This window comes from Anoplophora glabripennis, unplaced genomic scaffold (assembly GCF_000390285.2).
Source record: "Anoplophora glabripennis isolate ALB-LARVAE unplaced genomic scaffold, Agla_2.0 scaffold81, whole genome shotgun sequence".
Taxonomy (NCBI): domain Eukaryota; kingdom Metazoa; phylum Arthropoda; class Insecta; order Coleoptera; family Cerambycidae; genus Anoplophora; species Anoplophora glabripennis.
This window is the reverse complement of record NW_019416522.1, coordinates 382,233-405,984: the sequence shown is the minus strand read 5'-3', so window position 1 is coordinate 405,984 and position 23,752 is coordinate 382,233. Positions and strand designations below refer to the sequence as shown.

Below are 23,752 nucleotides of genomic sequence, written 5' to 3'. Positions count from 1 at the left end.
TTACTGATGAGGCCGGGTTCACAAGAAATGGAGTGTTTAATTTTCACAATACGCATATTTGGGCCGACGAAAATCCTCATGCTCTAATAGAATCTGGACATCAGGCACGTTTTTCATTAAACATTTGGATGGGTATTGTAGGTGACAGGTTTCTAGGTCCTGTTGTTTTACCAAACCGATTAACAGGCGCTGCTTACCTCAACTTTCTGCAGAACACACTGTATGAGTTTTTGGAAGACATTCCTTTGAATCAGAGGCAACAAATGTGGTTCCAGCATGATGGTGCTCCAGCTCATTTTTCCATGGCCGTTAGAGAGCATTTACACCAAACTTTTCCACATAGATGGGTAGGAAGGGCCGGACCTGTTTTATGGCCTCCAAGATCGCCTGATCTGAACCCTCTAGATTTCTTTGTTTGGGGATATTTGAAGACATTAGTGTATGGTACTCCTGTAAATAGCCTGGAAGAGCTGCAGCTACGGATTAATCAAAAGTGTCAAGAAATCCAAACCAAGGAGGGTGTTTTCGAAAGAGTTCGAATATCGTTGAGACGAAGATGTCGTGCCTGCTTGGAAATGGACGGAGGGCACTTTGAACATCTTCTGTAACTTTGTTTTTTGTTTGTTAAAAGCTTCCTTTGTCGGTTTATTCCTAATAAAATAAAATGTTTGAAAAACGAATAGTGGTCCATATCTCCGCAACCGTTACTTTGCGGACCCATGTTTATTAAGACTTTTCTGCTTATTTTGGTTCATACTATTACCTCCTGAAATATTTTACACTCTTTTTTTAACACCCTGTATTTTGAATTAGCTCATATCTGGTTTGTAATTTATTTGAATGCAATGGACGTTTCATATGTCCCCAAAGGTAATAATCAAGAGGCGTTAGGTCTGGCGACCTCGGAGGCTAGAGAACTGGATATCCTCTTCCAGTCCACCGGTTAGCAAAGTTGTTATTTAGATATTCTCTCACATTTGCACCAAAATGCGGTGGTGCACCATCGTGCTGAACCCACATATTAACTCTATTCTGAAGTGGAACATCCTCCATTAATCCTGGTAACACATTTTGTAAAAAATGTAGATAATGCTCGGATGTTAAACGTTCTTGAAATACGAATGGCCCAATAAGGAGGTTATTAACATCACACCAAATATTCACCGAAAAGCGATGTTGAAAATGGGTTTCCCTGATTTCCAAAGGGTTCTCAAGTGCTCATGAATGTGAATTTCTGGTATTCGTAATTCTATCTCTATTAAACGTGGCGTCATCCGTAAACATAGTTTGTTCACAAAGCTGTGGGTGCGCAATCAACCAACGACAAAAGTCAACACGTGCTGCATGAATAGATTGTATGTGCTATGGGTACAAACCACACTTTCATTCGACTAACATGAACACGATTAGAGATTCTTCGTATACTAGTAGAGGGACTATTTTTGATGATGTTAGAATAGCTTCTTCTTCGGCAAGTTCTTGCTGCACGGGATGTTTTGCAGAGCTTTAGGAAATATACTTGTTTCTGTCAACTGACGATGCACATTTATGAACACTTGCTTATTAGGTCGATCAGGAAAAATTCGATGATATTCCCTCACTGATGCTCTCGTATTTCCGTCACAGTATCTGGCTTTGAATTTGGCAGCATTGTATGTTCTACATTTAATCTATAGTTATAAGTTTAGAGGAATAAGAATTTGATCAGTCTCGATTTCAATATTTCTAAGATGAAACTGGATCTCTGTATTTTATGGACTTCTTGATTGCTTCAAATATTTATTTATACTAGTTTATATATCTAGTTTTAAATCAATGATGCTATAAACAGATATATGTGGAAAAATAAAATCCTTACGAAATAGGGTAGAGTGAATCATATTTGTTATTTTCGTTGTGTTAATATTATCAAATCAATATGCATGATAAACAAATTTTATTTACCATAATGAACAGAAGAAAATTTGGCATAAGCAAGCCCATGTCATAATAATTAATTTAGACAGTAAACAGTTTTTCGGTTATTGGATCACAGAAATATATCGAAATAGGAACAATCAGGTCCGTCAAAACAGTTTTCGAGATTTATTTTATTGATGGCGTCCATATACAGGCAAATAATTCCTTCAAGTGATTTTTCTGTCAATTATTTTGATTTATTTTTGCTGAACTTCGCCTTGAACGGGTAAATATAACAGGAAATAATACTCATATATGACAATTAAGTGGATCGAAATTTGAATACATGTTCCGGCTATGCTTGTTGTATGACAAGGTAGAAAAACAAAATGCAGCATTGTCAGATATTTCTAATGTCGTTACCTTAAAATAATCATATAATGTTATAAGAAATGTTTTAAATGAAAAGGTAAGATAAAAGTTTACACTTTCTTAATTGCATTTTTAAGCAAAATTAGATAAATTTAAATTGGAGATTCAATTTTACCTTAGCGAACCCTTTTCACAACTTTACTACAAAAATTAAGGAAAAGTATAGTTTGCAGTTAATAAACTATCTAGTTTTTTTGAACGTTAAATGCCTTGACGTTTTCAATACCATGTTGAACAAAATAATGGTAGTTATTTAATTGAAGAATATATATCCGGGGAAAAGTGGTTCTGACATCGAGTACAGTCCGTACAGTATTTGTTGAGATAGAATTGCAAGAAAAGAATAAGCCCATAAAATTCTGTTATCAGAACTACTATAACAATTTACCGCGGCAAGGGCGTGCCTTGAAATTTTCCGCGTTGTTTTCAGAATATTAAAATATACAGGGTGTTAGAAGCTTAACTGCCTTAATTTTAACAGACAATAAAATACATATTTAAAATAAACAAAAAATCCTTCTAAGACATGGGTCCTAAACTCAATCATTTAGAAATCATGTAGAAAAAATTATCAAAATCTCCAACTCGATAATAATTAATTAATTACTAAAAACTAATTAGAGTTGTAATAAATTTAAAAATCGATAAAATTCATATCGAGCAATGTGACAACGGCGTGGCGGATAACCCGAGGTACTAAGCTGTCCAGCATTACGCAATTCAGTTGGTATCTGGAATTGGACGTGTTTGAGTGTTTTTTGCGTACCACTATTTCCTTTTCTTTGACGTATTTTCCAGTGAGTGCACGAAAATTGGATTCGAAAATGTCGTGCGTGCATCGAAAATGGTGGTGGACATTTTGAGCATATGTTGTAGTTTGTTTTGTACTTGTGCGTTTAAAAATTATCGAATTTTGTTTATAATTATTTTTAATACGTGTGATTATTTGGATAACGTGAATCTTTGGGTACTTTAATTGCATATTTTTCAAATTCGAAATTTGATTAAAAGTTAAATTCCTGTTTTAAGAGATTCATAATTACTAAAATTCGAGCTTAAATTTAAACACAACACTCACTACCTTCATACTACAAAATCGATACATTTTATTTTATTTATTTAAAAACTGGAAAACAATTGTCTTGAAATTTACTGTTTCACAATAATAGTTGTTTACATTTTTTCCGTAGGACAAGTCTGCCGCGTTCACACGTGGTATGCACCAGCTGTGTAGCGTTAGGTTAAGCGCTGTTGTCACGTTGTGATGAAACTTCCCAATATTAATACTCGCTGTATTTTGAAAACAAAACTGTCCATCTTACGCCCCTGTAATATAAAGCTTTTTTGTTCATTTATGATTAGTCTATCTCATGCTGAAGTAATGGTAGCCAAAATTATTACACCCTGTATATAAGGTAAATACATGATCTCTTCCACTGGGAATTAAATTCCTTTCTTTCATTTTTCACCTCCGTTGATTTATTTTAATAAGAAATTACAATGAAAATGCACAGGACGCTACACTTACGAAAAAACATGCCTTCGTAACTGCAAAACAAAGTATGCATTGCAAGCTTCTACGGTGGTTGCCACACCGATATTATCGATACATCGCGTGTCGAATGCAGTTAATTCCAAGAAAGTGACGCAGGGGTCTTCTTGGAATTTTATCTCAAGAAATATAGTTCAATCTGTATAGATAAAGTAGTTTCTAGTTCAGAATCCACACCACTGTACATCGTGTCCACCTAGTGCGCGTAAGTCCAATATCTAGGTTAATAAAAGATATAACTTAATTTTTTTATCTATATATTGCCTACTTTCCCGAGCTGCACAAAATGAAAATATATTTGCATGTACAGGGTGTTCAGTTTTTCCTGGGCAGGTACCAACTTAAATTTTTTAAATGGAAACCTATATTTTTTATGGCATTATCAAATTCTATGTGAAAAATTAGCGGGACTTTGTGTCATGATCCCTATTAAAATATTGATACTTTTCGAGATAATCGACTTTTCATTTTTTTTCTTATGTTTCGTCACTTCTAGTAGCTGACATAATTATGATTGTATGACAGCTAGAAATTATTTTTCTTCAGGAACTGTAGAGTGAAGAGGGTTCTTTCAAAAAACGTATCATAAGTTGACCTGCGATATAGAGGGGGCAAAAAAAATCGTGCCAAACCTGATAATTTAAAACTTGAAAAATCACGACTTTTTCAAATAGAACACCCTGTGTTTTATGATTTCATTAGATGCATTTATGTAGACCCTACAATTATTTAATAGCTTTCCCTATACCTAAGTTAAGTAGTTTTCTAAAAAAAAAACATTTTTATGTAAAATACAGGATTTGCGCCCGTTCCTTTGTCGGGAAAAATATTGTAAGGGTATTTATTTTTATTAAATTTATTAGTTGTCTAGCTACACTATTTAAAATAAAAATTAATAACTGAAAAATTTAGATATTTGAGTTTAATAAAGAAGTCTTTATGGAAAGTTACTTACCATTTATTTGTAAATAAAATAAAAAAAAATATAAAATCGCTACAAGTGATTAAGAATTAGCAAAATATGGGAAATGTTTGCTAGCAGCACGTATTTACAAAGCAAATAATCCAAATTTACAGAGATTCCCACTGTTTTGAAAATGTGAAGGAAAGGTTTGAATGAACAGCAAATGCGAATTATCAGAAAACTACCAGGAGACATGAAAGTAACAACGATAATATATAGTTTAAAGTTGTGGCGTCTGCTGTTGAAAGTCCAAATGTTTGTGCCAGGAAATTAGTAGTAACCTTGGAGTTTTCAAAAGCTTCACAAATAAAATATTGAAGAAGTTTCATCCGTATCATATTGAAAATCAAGCACTGTTACCGTAGTTAGGAAAGTTATTAGTGAAATTGGAGATTAAAAAATTTGGATGAATAGAATTTTTAATAAAGAATACTCATAGTCGCAAGCTAACTTAAAATAAATGTTCAAACTGTCCACCGTTGTTTTCTACACAAAGCATTAATCCACGATGAAAATGAATGTGGACATTTCTTAACATTTGAGGCGTTATAGTTAGAAACTCGTTTTAAATCTTTTGTTTTAAGTCTTGAATATCCGTTGGTGGTACTTCGTATACTCGCTCCTTGATATAACCCCACAAGAAAAAGTCCAGACTATTTAAGTCAGGCGAACGTGCGGGTCAAGGAACTGGACCACCACGACCTAACCACTGGTTTGGATATACGTGATTTAGGTGTTCTCTAATCTCAAAGATAAATAGGTAGTAGGAAAAGTATAATAACAATAAAATAATCACATTACAGCCAAAGGAACGGGCGCAAATCCGGTATTTTACATAAAAATGTTTTTTTTCAAAAACTACCGCAACTTAGGTATAGGGAAAGCTATTAAAAAATTGTAGGGTCTACAGAAAGGCATCTAATGAAATCATAAAACACAGGGTGTTCTATTTGAAAAAGTCGAGATTTTTTTTTCAAATTTTAAATTATCAGGTTTGGCAGGATTTTTTTTGGCCCCTGTATATCGCAGGTCAACTTTTGATACGTTTTTTGAAAGAGCCATCTTCACTCTACAGTTCCTGAAAAAAAATAATTTCTAGTTGTCATACAATCATAATTGTCAACTACTAGAAGTGACCAAACATAAAAAAATGAAAAGTCGATTATCTCGAAAACTATCAATATTTTAATAGGGATCATAGCACAAAGTCCCGTTAATTTTTCACGTAGAATTCGATAATGCCATAAAAAATATAGGTTTCCATTAAAAAAAATTAAGTTGGTACCTGCCCAGGAAAAACTGGACACCCTGTATATGCAAATATATTTTAATTTTGTGCAGCTCGTGAAAGTAGGCAACTCTGTAGAAAAAAAATTAAATTATATCTTTTATTAACCTAGATATTGGACTTACGCGCACTAAGTGGACACGGTGTATATAATCTGCAAAATCATACACACACATTATTTCCAGTAACAAGTTTAGCAGGCCAATAAATAAAATCTAACGTAATTACTAAAACTTTATTATGCAGGAATTTATGAATTTTCAGTTAGTCGGCTGACAAAATAATTACGCTGACTAGAGATAAATCTGAGATTAAAGCATATGTACGACAGGTTAATGTTTTGTTAAAAATATTTTATAGGATAATAATGTTTTTAATAATATCTGGCTAGTATAACTTTTCCACCGTTTCAGTAACTGGTTGACATTAGTTGGTGTAATGGTTTCTCGCATAGTATTTGAGAGTTACTAGGTTACAAATGTTATTATGTGGGATAATAATAAAACTGGGCATTGTGCAGAAGTCTTCATTTTGAGTTTGTTTATAGACAGTTTTTAGGTCAATATAGAACTAAACAAAGTATGTTACAGAGTTAATAGGTACAATTCAGATTCCATTACTGTTCTTTTTTAAGTACCAGTATACAATCAAGCCCCGGCCCCAGAATATCTCATGAATATTTAAAATCATCACAAATTGCCGTTTTATTTTAATGTTTGATACTAATCTTTAACGCCCAAATCTCAAAAACAACAGAAGATTCATGTCTGCATTGTATGTAAAAAAATTCTGATTTTGCATTACATTTAAAGTTGAAATACAATTCTGTAGAGGACATAAAACGCTTCGTATAGAAATAAACTTCAGTGCTTTATTAAAAAATAAATTTTCATGTGTCACACTTTCATCTATTGATATTCTCTTAGAAATATTTTCTGTGAGCAGGTTATGAAGGAAGATGAGTCCACCGAATGGATGTATTCCGTATATGAATAATCATAATTAAGTGTACTTTATTTTCTTACGTTATTAAATATTAGATGAAGACTGAATATATAGAAACGCCCACATATACGCCAATAAATTTATTACTAAAATACTTTTTCAATATACTTTGTGCATAAACGGATCCTGGTTTGTTGAAAACAAAGCTCTGTCGTAAACTCCCAAGAACATTTCGTCTAGCTGCGACACTAAAACAGTTTGTGCTACGGATACGCTGACTAGTAATTGCCACTTAAGTTCTGAGGAATATCTAGATAACCGGGTAACCAAATAACGACATAATAAACATCCGGTTTTAGTTCCAAAACTGTTAGAGGAAGTTGCAGAGAGCAAACTTGTAATTTGAAAATAAAATCAATTGGAAGTTTCAAGCGGAGTTTCTGGTGGAAATTGTCGCGTTTATAGTATTAGTTTCCAACGGTAGAAATTAATTAACATTACAGGAACAATAACAAGAACAGAATCAGTCTCTTTGAAGGCCGCAGAGAAAGTGTAATTGGAATTACCAATAAGCAAATTTGGTCCAGAAATAAGGTACTAACAACATACTAGTGCTAGAGCTAGAGAATCTTTTGAAAAAGAGATCGTAGAAGTCAAACCGACGAAATGTCAACTAATTCCTTCAAACAAATAAATTGTGTGATGCACATTTACCCTTTATTAACATAAATAAAGTACAAGCAGTTCTCATACTACAAGAAATCAATTTGATTTTGACATATTATCGTTCACTACAGTATATCGAGAGGTTTTAGTTTTCCTCTAAACCTTTGGTAGTTTAAGTAACTTGGCCTGTTCCACACAAGTTGGGTGGCTTGAATTGAAAGTTACAACATCCATCAGAGTGCCATTGACACATCCAAAGCGTTGTTTCTGTGCGGACCATACGTTTTATGCTGGAAGTTTACAAACTAATTCGCGTTTTGCTGCAAACTCTGCGATGCTGCACTCAGAGTTCTGAGAATATTTAGAGGTTGGTTCGCAAAAAATTAATCGATAGAATAATTTTCAATAGTTTTCAGTCACACACATATACTTTCATTTTAAGAGCTGATATTTGGAGGTGTTCAAAATTGTTGATGTTAGTGTCAGGATATACGTATCCGGAAAAGTGAAAAAAAAAAACATCAAAAGTGTTTGTACCTACTTTTCCAAACCTAAATCTATTTTTCTTTGCGATTTTTCCACCTTTATCTATTTATAATTTATATAAACGTAATATATTTTCTATGTTTGGATTGGACTGTTTATACGTCCTACTTATATAGATACTAAATTTAAATGAGATTGCTGTTTTTATTTGGACTGTAAACCATATAACCTACTGCCATAGTTTATCCCCTGCAGATTTTTGCGGGGAAAATTAAAAATAGTTTTATTACGTTAATAAACTTCCCTGAAATCGTTAAAAATGTTTACTGCTTTATATCTAAAACAGTATTTTCTATTCGAAAGACTAAACCTGGAACCGCGAAATTTCGAACTGTTATGTCATGACGACGTCCCAAAGCATCCTGTTATTACAACAGCTTTCCTGTTACACAACGGGCAATTGGTAGCGATCAGAAATTGATTAGCGACCAGATGCAATTAATCAAAGAGCAATTACCACCCCTTAAGGTCACAGTTGATTTTCGGATAAGTGGGAGTTTGGAATTATTAATGTTGTATTAGTACGGACGCCTATGGATATACATTGTATTTATGGAAGGTTCATTTGGTGCACCTTATCATCGCTTATTTACCGGTGCTGCATTGCGCTGCATTCACGACATTGTCGCCTTCCTACACGGTCTATGTCAGTGGCACGAATAAGTTCCAGCTGACAATGACTGCAATGTACTGAGAGATAATATCTAGTGAGTAGGTTCTGCATGGGTGTGTCTTTGTAGTAGGATAGCCGTTTGCTTTTAATGGCAGGAATTTCTATTCTAATAAAAGCGCTTGTACGTAACAGGAGGGTATGTTCCTGAAAAGGTGAAATTAACATTTCTTGATTTGATCTTCCACTAAAATCGTTATAACTAATTGTAAGAAACAGCATTAGCCACGGGTTTTGAAACTAAGCAAAAAGTGTCTACTTGTCAAATCATGAAGCTATTAGAAAACCATGTGCTTGCAAAATAAGTAAACCTAAAACTACTGAGTTCTTAAAAAGCTAGAAATACACTTTTAAATAAAATGTAATCATGGGAAGTCGAAAAAATCATGCGCTTAGGAACTTTGTATCTTATTAGAAGCAGCAGTAGGTGTCGCTTGGTAAAGAAATTACATACGCCAATTATTTCTCGGATTGATTATTATATTGTATTTAGAATCTTATTTTTAGAAAAAAAATTATGTTTTTTGCAACACAAATAATTCTAGCGTTATATTAAGTGTAATCTAAAGCAAATTCAAAATAGAAATTAATGGAAAATGAAAGATATCTTTTATTTCTTGGAAATACCATTAGGTGTTACAAATAATTACTATACTTTTAAAATAACCAGAGGTGTCGAATTAGTTGAGTTTAAGTAAGATTGCATCCCACTATCTGCGCCATTTATCTACATATTTATATCCGAGTTCATTGGATTTTTATCTTTAATCAGATAAACTAGTAGCTTAAGTTTCATTATTCTTCATCAAATGTCTTCAGAGGTTTTCTTTAGAAAATATCAAGTTTTTTCAACATCCTGTATCTCGAAAGCTATCAATTTGGGGAAACACGTAATTTTTTTGTGGCTTACAATCACGAATTGTACTTAAAAGTTTGTCGACGTACTTAATTGACACCCTGTAATATAATTCAAATTGAAATATAATACCTATTGCAAATTATTAATTATTTGTTTAATTGTTTCTACATTGTAACACGTGCATTTTGTTCAGAATTGCTTGCTGAGGTTACATAGATGATATTTGTTAAGTAAAATGTTATCACTTTAATTTAATATTTTTAATACTTATAGAATGTTCAGTGTTATTCACATAAGATTATGTCGCTTATATTTGTTTACCTTTCTATTAATGAAACACAAACCACTCTTAGTAAATTTTCTTGCGAATTCAAAGGAATATATAAAAAATAATTGAATGTCGCCTTTATGAGATACAAACCAAACTTAATTAGAAGACAATGCATATTTGACATTTTTTTAAATCCCCGATTTTAACTGATTGTAACATTGTATACATGTCATATTTTTGCCTCGACATTTGCACATTATTTTGGTTTATTTAGTGATCCATAATGGATAAAGTGAAGATTGCCATGGAATCCTTAAAATTATTAGAAAAAATATCCATCATTCTGTTAGTGACAAAGGACGTAATGTTCTGTGTTGTCCACCTCATTGATAGTGTTCAAAATTTCTTCCTTAAGTCATATAATTAAGTTATTGGGTTGTTATGTATATTATCTCAATATGCCCCATAGAACATGGGGGTCAATTCAGGACTTCTTACAGACCTAAAATAATTGCCCGTTTATAAGAGAGACAAAATAACATCCATGTGTTGTTTAGAAAGGGGTTATTATAAAACGATTTTTAATATTCATTTTCATTTCATTCCACAGAAAATATAACAAACGAAAACATGAGGTTTTCCTTAATACTATAAAAATGTTTAGTGGTATTTAGGAACAACTACTGTTGTCACCTTGTATTACCACTGTTTTGGATTTTATGACTACACTTGTCAGTAAAAATACTAAAATACTATGCAAAGTCTTAAAGCAAATACATGTTACATATACAGGGTCGGAAAGTCCCCATAGTTCATCGGCCATTACGTGAGAGCGATAAAGTCATAGAAATCCGTGCGATAGAGAAAGATGGCTATAATGAAGGCGTCTAATAGTCACCGCCCATTTCGCCCTTCCACAAATAAGAAGTGGATCTTATTTGTGGAAGGGCGAAATGGCGGTGATTATTAGACGCCTTCATTATAGCCATCTTTCTCTATCGCACGGATTTCTATGACTTTCTTTATCGCTCTCACGTAACGGCCGATGAATCGTGGGGACTTTCCGACCCTGTACATCCTGTTCTAAACAAAGGACATTCTTTTAAGTGTCTTATAAAAGGGCAAGAGCTCCTGATTTACCCCGATGTAGTTCTTCTTATGGGAAACTCTGGAAGATAAATTAATCAAAGAATGACATAATCATTTATATGATACAAGAAAGAAAATGTTGAACACAGTTCAGTTCATCAGTGAGATGGACAATAGAGGGCACTATGTGATTTGTCTAAACCAGAATGATGGAATATTTTTTATGGTAAAATATTTTTCCAGTAATTTAAAGTTAGTTTAATAAAATATCCCGCAACTATCCTTATGGAAAACCGGTCCCGAATGATAGTCCTCAATGTGTCGATAAAGAAAGTCCATGGGACCTAGGTCTAAGAAGCTACAGCCTTCTGAAGTCATCGAATCCACGTGCTCGATGACCATCGAGTCAAGTTTTCTGAAGGTGCTTCAGTTATTTTCTGAAGACTAAAGAATGGTGCAGATATGCTGATGACGGATAAGTGTTCAGCATACGTAAAAACATAAGATGTCGCTCAAGCAGTACGTGTCTCTATCGCTGTTCTTCGGTAGGTGCTTCACCGATTTTCTGAAGACTGAAGGATGATACAGCTATTTTCACCACGGATTCGCATTCAGCACACAAAAATACATCAAGAAACAGCCAGCTTGGTCATTTTATAAAGAAATATTTGCTTTTACTCGCCCGTAAATCATTGGACTTAATATATTTGCTGATAACTCCTGATATGTATCAGACAAAACTTCACATGTTTTCCAAAATGGTGTATCCTGGATTTTTTTTCTTGTATGGTATATACTACTAACAGGGCGTATATTATTGGCATTGTATATGTTTTTTTGTACATCATCCATTAGGTATACCAAATTGTTCATTTAGGGATAGTCCATATGATTCCAATTTATGGAATTACGGAACTGGAAAGAAAGGGGTCTGAAATAATTCCCGTCTATTTCTTTTCTCTCTTGGCATTTTACCTCACTTTTCCCCCAACCAGTAGTTGTCAATGTATATTATGTTACTATTTGTAAATAGTTATATAAATACACACGGTGAACAGAATTTACAGCAGACGTAAAAAAGAAATGTATCGACGCGATACCAACTACTACAAGGTTCCATAATTAACTGAACAGTTTAAAACACGGGTCAGCTGTGAAAGCCACCGATCCTAGTGCCGTCTCTGTTAGACTCTGCACGTACACTAAGCCTAATTATCACCTAATTTTCCTTGGGAAGAGAGGTAAAAAAGATAATGTGGATAGAATATTACGTAAATGACATGACGCTGTATAAAATATGTTCCGTTGAAATTTAGTGAATACATTGTTTTAATTACGAAATCTGACATTTCATTTTCGCTTAAAGACGTCGTTTCCACAGAAGGGTGCTTTATACAAAGCAAAAAGAGTTTAAACAACTAATAACTAAACACTTTCCTTATTTTCTAGCTTTGAAAGAAAACACATCGATTAAACCATAAGAATATACTTATTTTCGCATACACGAATAGAACAAAATTATTTGTATGTTATGTCTGCACTATTTATTTTTCATATTGACGTATCGAGCTGTCCTTAATAACTGCTATTCTCCCCGAGTCTATCTATTGGCATGCGATGCTCTCAGCTGCAGTCTGCTGAAGCGTGGCATACATTGTCCTGTCGCAGGACAAGAGGGGGCCGGCGATACTACTCCGCAGGCTATTGAACTTTCCGCTAAATCCTGAAACTCGGCTTAAGCACTCCCTCCCTCCCCGACCACCTTATTAGGATAGGGTCGGGCAAAAGTTCAAGTTCGATTGGATAAAGGCATTGAACCTGTCACGTGCAGCTGAAAAATGCTCTCTGACCAATTAGTTTCGTTATTTTGATGGACTGTCGAAGTTTCAGGACTGGGGGGAGTTTTATAAATTTGAATTTGGTCTGTTTGACCGAGTGAACGGAAAATTGATTCAATTATAGATTTTCGTTGGACTTGTATAACTTCTAGTTGTAAATGAATTTAAATTAAAAGCTTAGTTGAGAGTGGGTTTCTTTTATAATATACAGGGCGAAACATACATGAAGAGGCTGTTTAAAGACGTTACGAAAATCTTAAAATAAGAAAGAATGAGTTTGTTATCAAAGTAAGAGAAATAATGTACCATTTTTAAATAAAAAAAAAAACAAAAATAACACATTTTTTACTGATTACTTTATAAACCCTGCTAAAGTTAAAACACAGAACAATCCCCGGGTTGGTTGTCACGTCATCGGCATTTTCTTTTTGATGTTTCAAAAGACATACATCTCGAAATTGTTCAAATATTGATAGTTTAGGAGCTGGTAGTACTTGTGCAATAATTTTTTAATTAAAATGTTCATTGAAAATATATTTTTATATGGAATTTAACCATAAATTTTAATAATAAATTTGTCACACTTAAGCATTTAGTTCCGTCGTAATCCGCAACATTAACTTCAGTAAGCCAAAAATAATTGACTTAATGTTTAAAATATCTTCCCTTTGTGGAGAATATTCGTTCATGAAAATAATGGCTATTTAATGAAATATGTGCTCGTGTTTTATGTTATTAACATCAGCAGTAAGTAGTAATTTTTAAAGAGGCTTATGTGTAATGTATATTCCTTACTATGACGTATGTAAATACTGGTATGTATATGTCTGGCTTATTATAGAAAATTTTGCGTCAATCTACACACACACTATTTATATCACAACTTCTGATCAAAAGTTTCTTAGAAAGATCATGTTACAATGATGATGATCGGTTCATATTTTATCACACTGAAATTGTAACCACAACTCACGAAACGTCAGATGCACAACAGTAATATACAGGGATGGCCAGAAGTACGGAATAAAATTTATATCTTTTGAATGAGTTAATTTTTTTAAAACGCCGAAACACGTTAACTGATTTTGATTTTTTCCCATCTTTCGGTTATATAATAATTAATTTTTCTTCAACCCCCTAACCCCCAGCTACCCCTCTTTTTTTTTTCAAATGGAAACATAAGGCATGAGGGGCTCGTTGAAAAGCTTATAGAAAACTGAATCCAGCCATACCAAATAAACAAGTTTTAATTTTTCAATAGCAAGGTTTTTAGGGTTGTATAAAACACCTACTTAACAAGTGAAATAAAATTTAATTATCTTCAGTGTTATCCTCCATGAATTTGCACAGAATAAAATAAATAATTTGAAACTGTACCTATCCTGCTAACGCAAAAAAGATATATTTTTTATATTGCGTACCACTTACTTGCCATGCTTTCTGGTTAATTTTTCAGTTTAGTTGTAAACTGGAGTTTGAAACGTTACTATTGTGTCAAAATCAAGTTATTTACTGAATTGCAATGGTATTGTCGGAAAGGCAACGCATCGAAATTTTGATATTGCTTGGATGTGGAGACAAAATAAGAAGTTAGGCTGAAGTGCGCGATTTATTTAATGCGAAATATCCCGAAAACCAAATCTCGCAAGGGACAGTTAGTAAAATATTTCACAAATTTGAGGAACACGGTACAGTACAGACTTTGCCCAAAACTGGACGGGCACGTGCTTTGAATGAAGAAAAGAAATTAGACATTGCATTAGAACTTGTTGAAAATCTTCATACTTCAACTGTTTCATTGGCCCGCAATCACGATGCTTCTCGAATTGCAATTCGAATGTTTCTGAAATAAGAGAATTACCACCCCTATAAGGTATGTCTTGTCCAAGAGCTTTTGGAAGACGATTACGATAGGCGATTACAATTTTGTGAAGAAATGATGAGACGATGTGACAACAATAATGGTTTTCAACGAGACGCACTTTTTTCGGATGGAGCTTTTGGTCCCAGTAAAATCCACACTGGACATGCAAATCGCATACGCAGCATCCACAGAAAATTAATGTATGGGCAGGTATCATCAACAACAGAATCTTGGGCTCATTCTTTTCTGAAGAAAATCTTACTGCCGCACGCTACCTGGATTTCCTAACATTTGACCTGATACCTGCTCAAGCTGTGATTTTCCCTCATTAAATTGATCCGGATATACCGAATGAAAGAATTTGGTGCCAACAAGATGGCGCTCCCCCACATTTTGGTATTGATGTTCGAAGATACTTAGATGAAATGTTTCCAAATCGCTGGATTGGTAGACGGGGTACTGTTGAATGGCCGCCAAGATCCCCCGATTTAACACCCCTGGATTATTTTCTTTGAGGATATTTGAAAGAAAGAGTCTACCAGGGCAGACTGGATAATATTGAGAATTTAAAGAACAATATTAGGGCGGAGATGCATAATTTACCAGCTGAAGTCATTCAGAATGCTGTGGACAGTTTTTACTATCGTCTTGGAGAATGCCAAATAGTGAATGGAGGACATTTTCAGCATTTGCGACATTGAGTTTATTTTTGTAAATTATCTAGTTGTTTCAATTTCTAAATGAAAAAAAACTTGTTACTGAAAAAATAAAATTTGTTTATTTGGTATGGCTGGATTCGGTTTTCTATAAGCTTTTCAACGAGCCCCCTTATGCCTTATGTTTCCATTTGAAAAAAAAGTAGGGGTAGCTGTGGGTTAGGGGGTTGAAGAAAAATTAATTATTATATAACCGAAAGATGGGAAAAAATCAAAATCAGTTAACGTGTTTCGGCGTTTTAAAAAAAATTAACTCATTCAAAAGATATGAATTTTATTCCGTACTTCTGGCCATCCCTCTAGAGTCCACAATTCTCTATGTATTAGCCTGTATACGTATGTCAACTATTAAGTAGTTAGTTAAAGATCCCCATTACGATTCATTGACAGTTGTCGATGAGTTTCTTGTAGATATTTATAAAGCCCTTACAGTTTTAAGGAATATATCTTTCAAAATTACTAAATTTATTTTAATGACAAGAATAAATTAAGGACAAATTTTATCTCTACGACTTTTAAGTAACAAAGAACAACTAATCTAACAGTGATTTACAACTTATCTAAAAGAAAATTGGGAATAGATGTGTCATGAAAAATGGAGTCAACAGTATTTCCAATCCTTACATCGCTAAATCCGATTTTAGTATTAACGTTTTTGCGATAGTGTTTACATTAGTTCTTCAACTGTCAAAAATGGCTTACGTGTGATACAAGTGACTTGAATCTACAAAAAGTTTGATTTATAACTGACCTTCAGTGGTGACGACCCTCGACCTGACGAGGTCCGCCTTGTTCGCTACGAGGATCACCGCCTTGGTGCTGATGGTGTCCAGAGTCCAGAGGGTTTGCAGGATTTTTTCAGCGCAGGATAAGCTCTGGCGATCGGCGCTGCTGTAGACCACACAATAAGCATGGGGATCATTGTACTTGCTTATACAGCTGTCCGGCTGGAATTAGAAGGAAATTGCAGTTAATACGCGCATTGATATTTCAGCTGAAAATGGGAAAATATTTCTGAAACCAGAAATGCGTATAAACATCGGATCTAGATGATTGTTTTAGTTATAGGAGTTCTAACCCTGCTGCGCAACAAAAATAAACTGTTCATTAATAATATGCTTTGTTTAGGTATGGCTTTACTTCCTTATTACGCAGGGTGTTTCCAAAATATGTGCCAGACTATTTTATTATAGTTTTGCGATTAATCTCCTCTTGAACGGTAACATACGTTTTTTTAAACATTCTTTCTGCATGTAGAGAATATTCCAAGACTTATACAGATACACTTTGCTATGTAATATATATTTTTTATTTTTCAAACAATATTTTTAATCAAAATGAGAAAACGGATAAGCAAAATAAGAAAAATATATAACACCTTGAATATTGAATTGAGTTTAGCTTCTTTACTGAAGATAATTGAATGAAACAAAATATAAAAGTTTGAAAAAATAGAAAAGAATATTAACAGAATATCATTAAAGTGTCTGGAAGCGATATTTTATAGGTAGTTTCGTTGGTTAAAAACAAATACGTGTTTTCTTTCTAAAAAAGTTCCGAGCTTTCAGATAACATATTTTTAAAACTGTGACTTTTATGATATTTTAAGAAAATTTAGTGTAGAAGAATTTTTAAGGTGGCCGAAAATGAATACAGGCTTATTTCTTATCTAAAATTTTGAAAATATGTAGATGTTTACTACTGATTTTTTTTTAAAACTCGATTATCCCTTGATCAATTGATTTGTAATGTATTATAAAGTAGAAAGATATTTTCTACTTCTAAGTTATTACTTTTAATATTCAAAATTAAGTTACCACACTGAAAAAAAGTATCAGATGAGCAGATAGTTTTAAATGAAATTTTTTGCCGTAAATGCTATTTTATTCTATTCAAATGTATATACTTTCGTCAAACTATGTGAAATATTTGCTGTAATCTATAATTTTTCTTAGAATTTATATTACTTGTAAATATATATATAATTTAATTCAAATCTTTTATAGTTTTGAAATTTATTATCTCGGACCTTAGCTACAATATCTCTTAGAGTTCATCATAAACTGCAAACATATTTGTTATATAAATTTAGTATTAATGTAGGAATTATTTAAGATAAATGTAGTATATTATAATCAAACTTATCTTTTCTTGAAAGAAAATTGTAGGTCACAGAATGACGTAGGTGGGAAGTAGCACAATAGATGGAGCCAGCATTTACGCTCTGTGTATACTCATCTCCTTGTAAGTAACGACACCAAAGCAGCTGGATCGTTCTAAGGACATAATGATGAAAACCATCAATAAGTCCCAAACCGACCTATGTCTGGTTGTTTAAACCTACGAACGATTCTAGCTGGTTGTACTGACAAAATGCATGGTGATTCACAACTTGTCCAAACACATTTGGGAAGTCAATATTGTAAAAATTTTTTTGGAAAATCCGTTTTCGAGAAAAACAAAATTAAAGTTGTAGTATTTTCAACCCTTACATCGCTGGGCTACTGTGCGCTGTGCGCAATGCGCTCTCTCTCCGCGTGGCCCTAGGCGAATACTGAAATCCGATTTTAGTATTAACGTTTTTGCGATAGTGTTTATATTAGTTTTTTAAGTGTCACACATAGCTTACGTGTATAGCAACTCGAAGTTGATGGATATCGTTTAAATTTATGGTAAAGCAAATTTTTTTACAAAATTGTATTTGTAAGAGTCTTCTATACATTACATTTTTTTGGGTAAGTTCTGAATCACCCTGTATATATATTTTTTATAAATATCGTGTATCTAAGAAACATATGGTGGTTCATAAAATTTTACTGGCTAAAATTATCCTTGAAGTGGAAAAGCATCCTCTATGAAATTTACTGTTGTAAACGTTTGAATAACCCATTTTTCTTAGTGTACCTTACAACAAAGAAAATTAATTTAATACACTAAGGATAAATACCGAAATTCAGGAACGTCTTTACTATATTTTCTTTGTTATATTTTACACTGTATCCAGAGAAACAATATTTAGAAACAAAATATTAGTTCACTTAAAAAAACAGCCTTCTCTGATATGAACGCAAATATTTCTCCCAGGGAGGAAAGCTCCGCTTACTTATTGTAAAAATATGATTACGAAAACGGGGGAAGTTAATCTGGATTTTTTTGTACACTTTAATACACCTTAATATATATTCAGAAACCTTTTTTATGGAAATAAATCACCGCGAATACAGGAAACAACCCCGTTTAAGAGTGCTCCCATTATCAGGCGATATCTCCGGACTCGCCCTTGGCTCGTCATCGCGCCCCTGATTTATGACACTTTAAAACACAATATTTTGATATATTGTGAGGCAGTCAGTTCGGCCCTAATAAATGGGGTAATTAATTAGGGTGTTTCCCGTTTCACACAGTCGAAACTTTTTAAGACTATTTCGTAGCCGGCCTGTTTACATTTTTCGTAGTTGCTTTTTGCGGCTCAACTGAAATTTATTGCTATAAAATTCGGGATGATTTATTAGTTTCGCGTTTACCGTTTCAAATTTCTGATCTCGCTCTTCCATAAACGTGCGATTCATGATAAAGTAAATAATATCCTCCCTTTATTTCCAGGGTGCTGCGAAGTTACTCTTTTTGTTGCAGAACTTTCGGTTTCGGCGTTAAGGCCACTGACCTCAATGACTTTACAGACGGATAAACGTATAACATTAATAAATTAAAAATGGGTTAGGTACACTTAAATATTTACATTCAATTTAGAACATTTATCTAAAAATATTTACAAAATCTTATGTGCACGGATCATAAACTTAATAGGTGGTTTATGGACATCTAATATTCTTTTAACCTAGATATAATTAAATAATAAACAAATGTAGTCTCATCAAAATAAAACCAAGAAAATTATACAGAAAAATGTTTTTTCGACACATCTGCCTATAAATACTTGTCAAATGTACAAAACTAATTATTAAAACCTATAATTCCTTTATTTTTAGTTATGAAAAAAAATAGTATGATAGCATAGAATGGAAATATTTTATGACGAATTTGTCGTACAAAAATGATAGTGACAGTCAATCTGGACAGAATTTGGAAATGAATTTTCACTTATAATCTCCCTAGTGCTTGAATTATTTCCGGAAATTTTTCCGAAGGAACGCAATTTTTGAGAATTTTCCGGACATTAATTCAAGGACGTGGGGGATTCACTAAGAAAATTTTACAACCAAAATTTATTTTTGAAACTTATTTTGCCAAAATAAAGTTGGCTTAACAGGTAGACATTGTTTTGTGGTGCATGACATATTTTTTTCTTCTTAAACGTCACATAATTTAATCGCATTTCACGCGTTTTTTTAAATTCAAAAATGGCTCGTTTTGGAAATGAAAATTACGAAAACATAAAAACAACACGTTCCTTTCACTTTAGTAATAAATGAGGCATTTAATTTTTGAATTCAAATATTTACCTTTGCAATACAATCACTTAGTATTACTAAAATAGAAGGAAAGTAAGTTTTTGTAGAAAAGCGAAGCCTATGGCAGTTTATCAAAGATTCTTATTAAAACATAAAAAACACATTCCTTTCACTTTAGTAATAAAAAAGGCATTTAATTTTTGAATTTTAATATTTATCTTTGCAACACAATTCACTTAGTATTAGTAAAATAGAAGGAAAGTAAGTTTTTGTAGAAAAGCGATGTCTATGGCAGTTTATCAATGATTCTTATTAAAACATAAAAAAACATATTCCTTGCACTTTAGTAATAAAAAAGGCATTTAATTTTTAAATTCAAATATTTATCTTTGCAGTACAATTCACTTCGTATTACTAAAATAGAAGGAAAGTAAGTTTTTTGTAGCAATGCGATGTCTATGACAGTTTATTAATTATTCTTATTAAATATAAAAAACAGCACTTTAGTAATAAAAAAGGCATTTAATTTTTGAATTCAGATATTTATGTTTGCAGTATAATTCACTTAGTATTACTAAAATAGAAGGAAAGTAGGTTTTTGTGGAAAACCGATGCCTATGGCAATATATCAATGATTCTTAAAAAATCATGAAATAGGCTTAGGCTTGTGATGTCAAAATCGTCTTCGCTATACGTCACGTTGGCAGTAATTTTCTCCATATTGTTGTCGCGATTTCTGGGACAACAGATCTTAAGTTGCCCTATTTGCGTCTTATTCAACATCTGATAGAATAATAAAATTACTCTCATTGCCCGTATTTTCTTCAAAATCCATTTTTTTAGCCACAAAATTTACAATATTTAAGGACAGCTTCAACTGTAGTTACTAATAAACACCAAACAACCTACAACTGTTTTACTTAGTTACCCTTTACCCTGAAATTCCAGGGCGATATTAAAAAAATCCCAATTCCTTATCGATCACTCAGAAAAGTTCAAATTGTATGTATTTTTTTTATAGGTATTTCATATGGTACATTGAACCTGTACATTTTTTGTCACGTCTTCGTCATCTCTTGTATCAATAAAAAAAATTCTGATATATTTCTGTAATCATCATCTTTTCAATATTATTTTAGCAATGAGAATAACTAGTTTATATTTTCTTTTTCCCTTCTGTTTTAACACTTATTGCCCGGTCTCTGTCTGGTGGGTCCGACGGACAAATGGTCCTGTTTGTTTACTAGATATTGTGGGTACAGTTCAATGCACGATTTTTCTTGGGTGGTCATTCTGTCCTAGATTTGTACAGATTCTCAAGGGACAAGCTGTATAGTGAATTTTGCACCTAAATAATTTAGTCTAAATTTCGACGAAATAAAGATTCCCGCATTTTTTATGCAGACTTCATGAACACACGTGCGAGTTTAAATTTTAAGTGAGAAAAAATCTAAATGAATCCCACTTCTGCAATTTAATCGGTGAGATCCGCAAAGCTTTGAAAATAAACACAAAGATAAACAAAGCATTTTTTATCAGCGTAATCCGGCAAAAAGTAAATAAGGCACCCACACACACGCACACATCCTCTCTGTCCATTAGCTTTGAGAGTTTTTGTGAAACTTCACATGACCCTCTTCTGATTACAAACTTTTCGTTATGCGAGATAATTAACGACATAATAATTCGCTAACCGACAGAATTTGAGAATATTCCGGCGCTCCTAAATAATTTTTTATTCAATTATCTTATGACGATGCTTATTAGAGCGTTAACTGAACAGTAAATTGAATTGTAAATTATGAAACAGTACAGAGTTTTAGTTTATAGCTACTTCGTGTCAGTCAAAAGTGCGCTTCTAATTAATTTATATACATAACACCCTTTGAGAGACCCTTTTTTTAATTAGGTTATTTATATATCTGCAAAAAATCTAATTCAATTCAATTTTTTATTATAAGAATATTGATTTCTATTGCCTATTTCTGGAGTAAAATTTTCAGTTTCTGGGGAAAATCATTTCATATAACGGTTAAAATTTCGTCGATTTATGTCGTCATACGATAAGGGGAAAATGTTGGAAACAATCTTGATAAAACAGCAATCTGAAAAATATAGAGCCCTAAGAATGTCGATACACAGGATGTTTCCTAAATAATCTAAAATATTTTAGAGGAGGATTCTTCAAATTGTTTTGTGAAAAAACGTTTTAGTACTTATATTTTTCTAAAAACTAGGGTGTGTGTGTGTGTAGGCAATTAATAATATTATAAGCACGTCACTGCATATTTTAAATTTTGTTAATTAAAGTTTTTTTGTAATCCTCTTTCATTAGCTGACATAAGATTTCTCTTAGTATTTTTTCATTTGAAGTCTAGTTCTGTGAAAATGCTGTTTTTTTTAATTTATCGGTTATACAAGGTGTTTATAAATAAGTGGGAAATATTTTAGGGGGTAGTTACCGAAGTTATTTCGTAAAAAAGTCATATAATCGTATGTCGAAATATGCTTTGTTTCCAAGATACAGTGTTTAAATTTAAATTTTTAATTTATTTTTATTAATTATTTCAAAGAGTTGTAAAGATATTGACTCGAAATTTGATGGTTGCATTTCATTTAAAAATATTGACAGCAACCTACTAGATAATGTATCAATAGAAATTAAAAATACACAACTTGCAATGAAATATATTTTATTTTTTTCGTCAAAAACGGTACATCCTACGAAAAAAATTGAAGGGCCAATTTTATTCGGAATTGAGGGCGAATTTCTAAAAAAACATTAAAACGGTAAAAGGTCAGTGGCGTACCATTTTTTTTATAAAAAAGGTTGTGGCATTCTCGCACGAGCGCCACTGGTGTAAGTAGAAATATACGGATCACCCCAAAAAATGCACATTTATCCCTTCAAAGCGTTTTTCAAATTTCGAGTGAACATTTTTAAAACTAAAATAATTAATAAAAATAAATAAAAAATTAAAGCTTAAACACTGTATCTAGGAAAAGAAGCATATTTCGATCTACGGTTATATGAACTTTCTTTCGCACTTATTTACAAACACCCTGTATGTATGTATTATTTTTTAATAAGATAGCACTTTTCTCCAGAATTAAGCCCTAAATAAAAAAATGTTAACAGACATATTTTGTCAGGTAATGAACGAGGGTTACAAGAAATACTCATAAAATTAAAAATATCAGTGTACATATCATTTTGAAAAATAATTGAATACTATTGCGTACACGCATCCTCTGGTGAGGTGATGATATTTTGGCTTACAGTAAAACATGCATATAATAGGTAGTCCAACTGTTCACAGTTTAAGAAAAAGAAAACGTTCCATTATTGAGACATTTAAAAAAAAATAAAATAAATTCTTTTTCATAAAATGTGAAGAATAATTTACTAAATATTTTAGAGTACTAAGGGAATACCTTGCAAATTGAAGAAACGTCGACAATTGTATAAATTAGTCCCAATTGCTCTGATATCCGCAAAAATTAAAACAAGAAATGTAAGTATTTGATTTTTGTGTAACTAGATTTTAATGTAATCTATTCTGAATATGCGAATTAAATGTTATACATTCCACTAAATTAAATTTAATTTGGCTAGATACTCCGCCAATAAATTATCAATGTAAATTCTACAGAAGAAGATATACTAGCAAAGTCCGAAAAAAAATTCTGATTCAAGCTTAAATTTAAATTCAAATGCATGTTAAAACCGCAGCAGATTGT

General features: G+C 32.6%; 1 protein-coding gene across 1 annotated transcript in view; it reads right to left on the bottom strand.

The window, feature by feature from the left end:
* The window catches only part of LOC108908860, a 129,742-nt gene that overhangs the window by 12,911 nt on the left and 93,079 nt on the right, over positions 1 to 23,752 (bottom strand). The window contains exon 12 of the mRNA XM_023454832.1: positions 16,351 to 16,546. Within this exon, the coding sequence (XP_023310600.1) occupies positions 16,351 to 16,546 (196 nt within the window). The remainder of the gene's footprint in view (positions 1 to 16,350; positions 16,547 to 23,752) is intronic.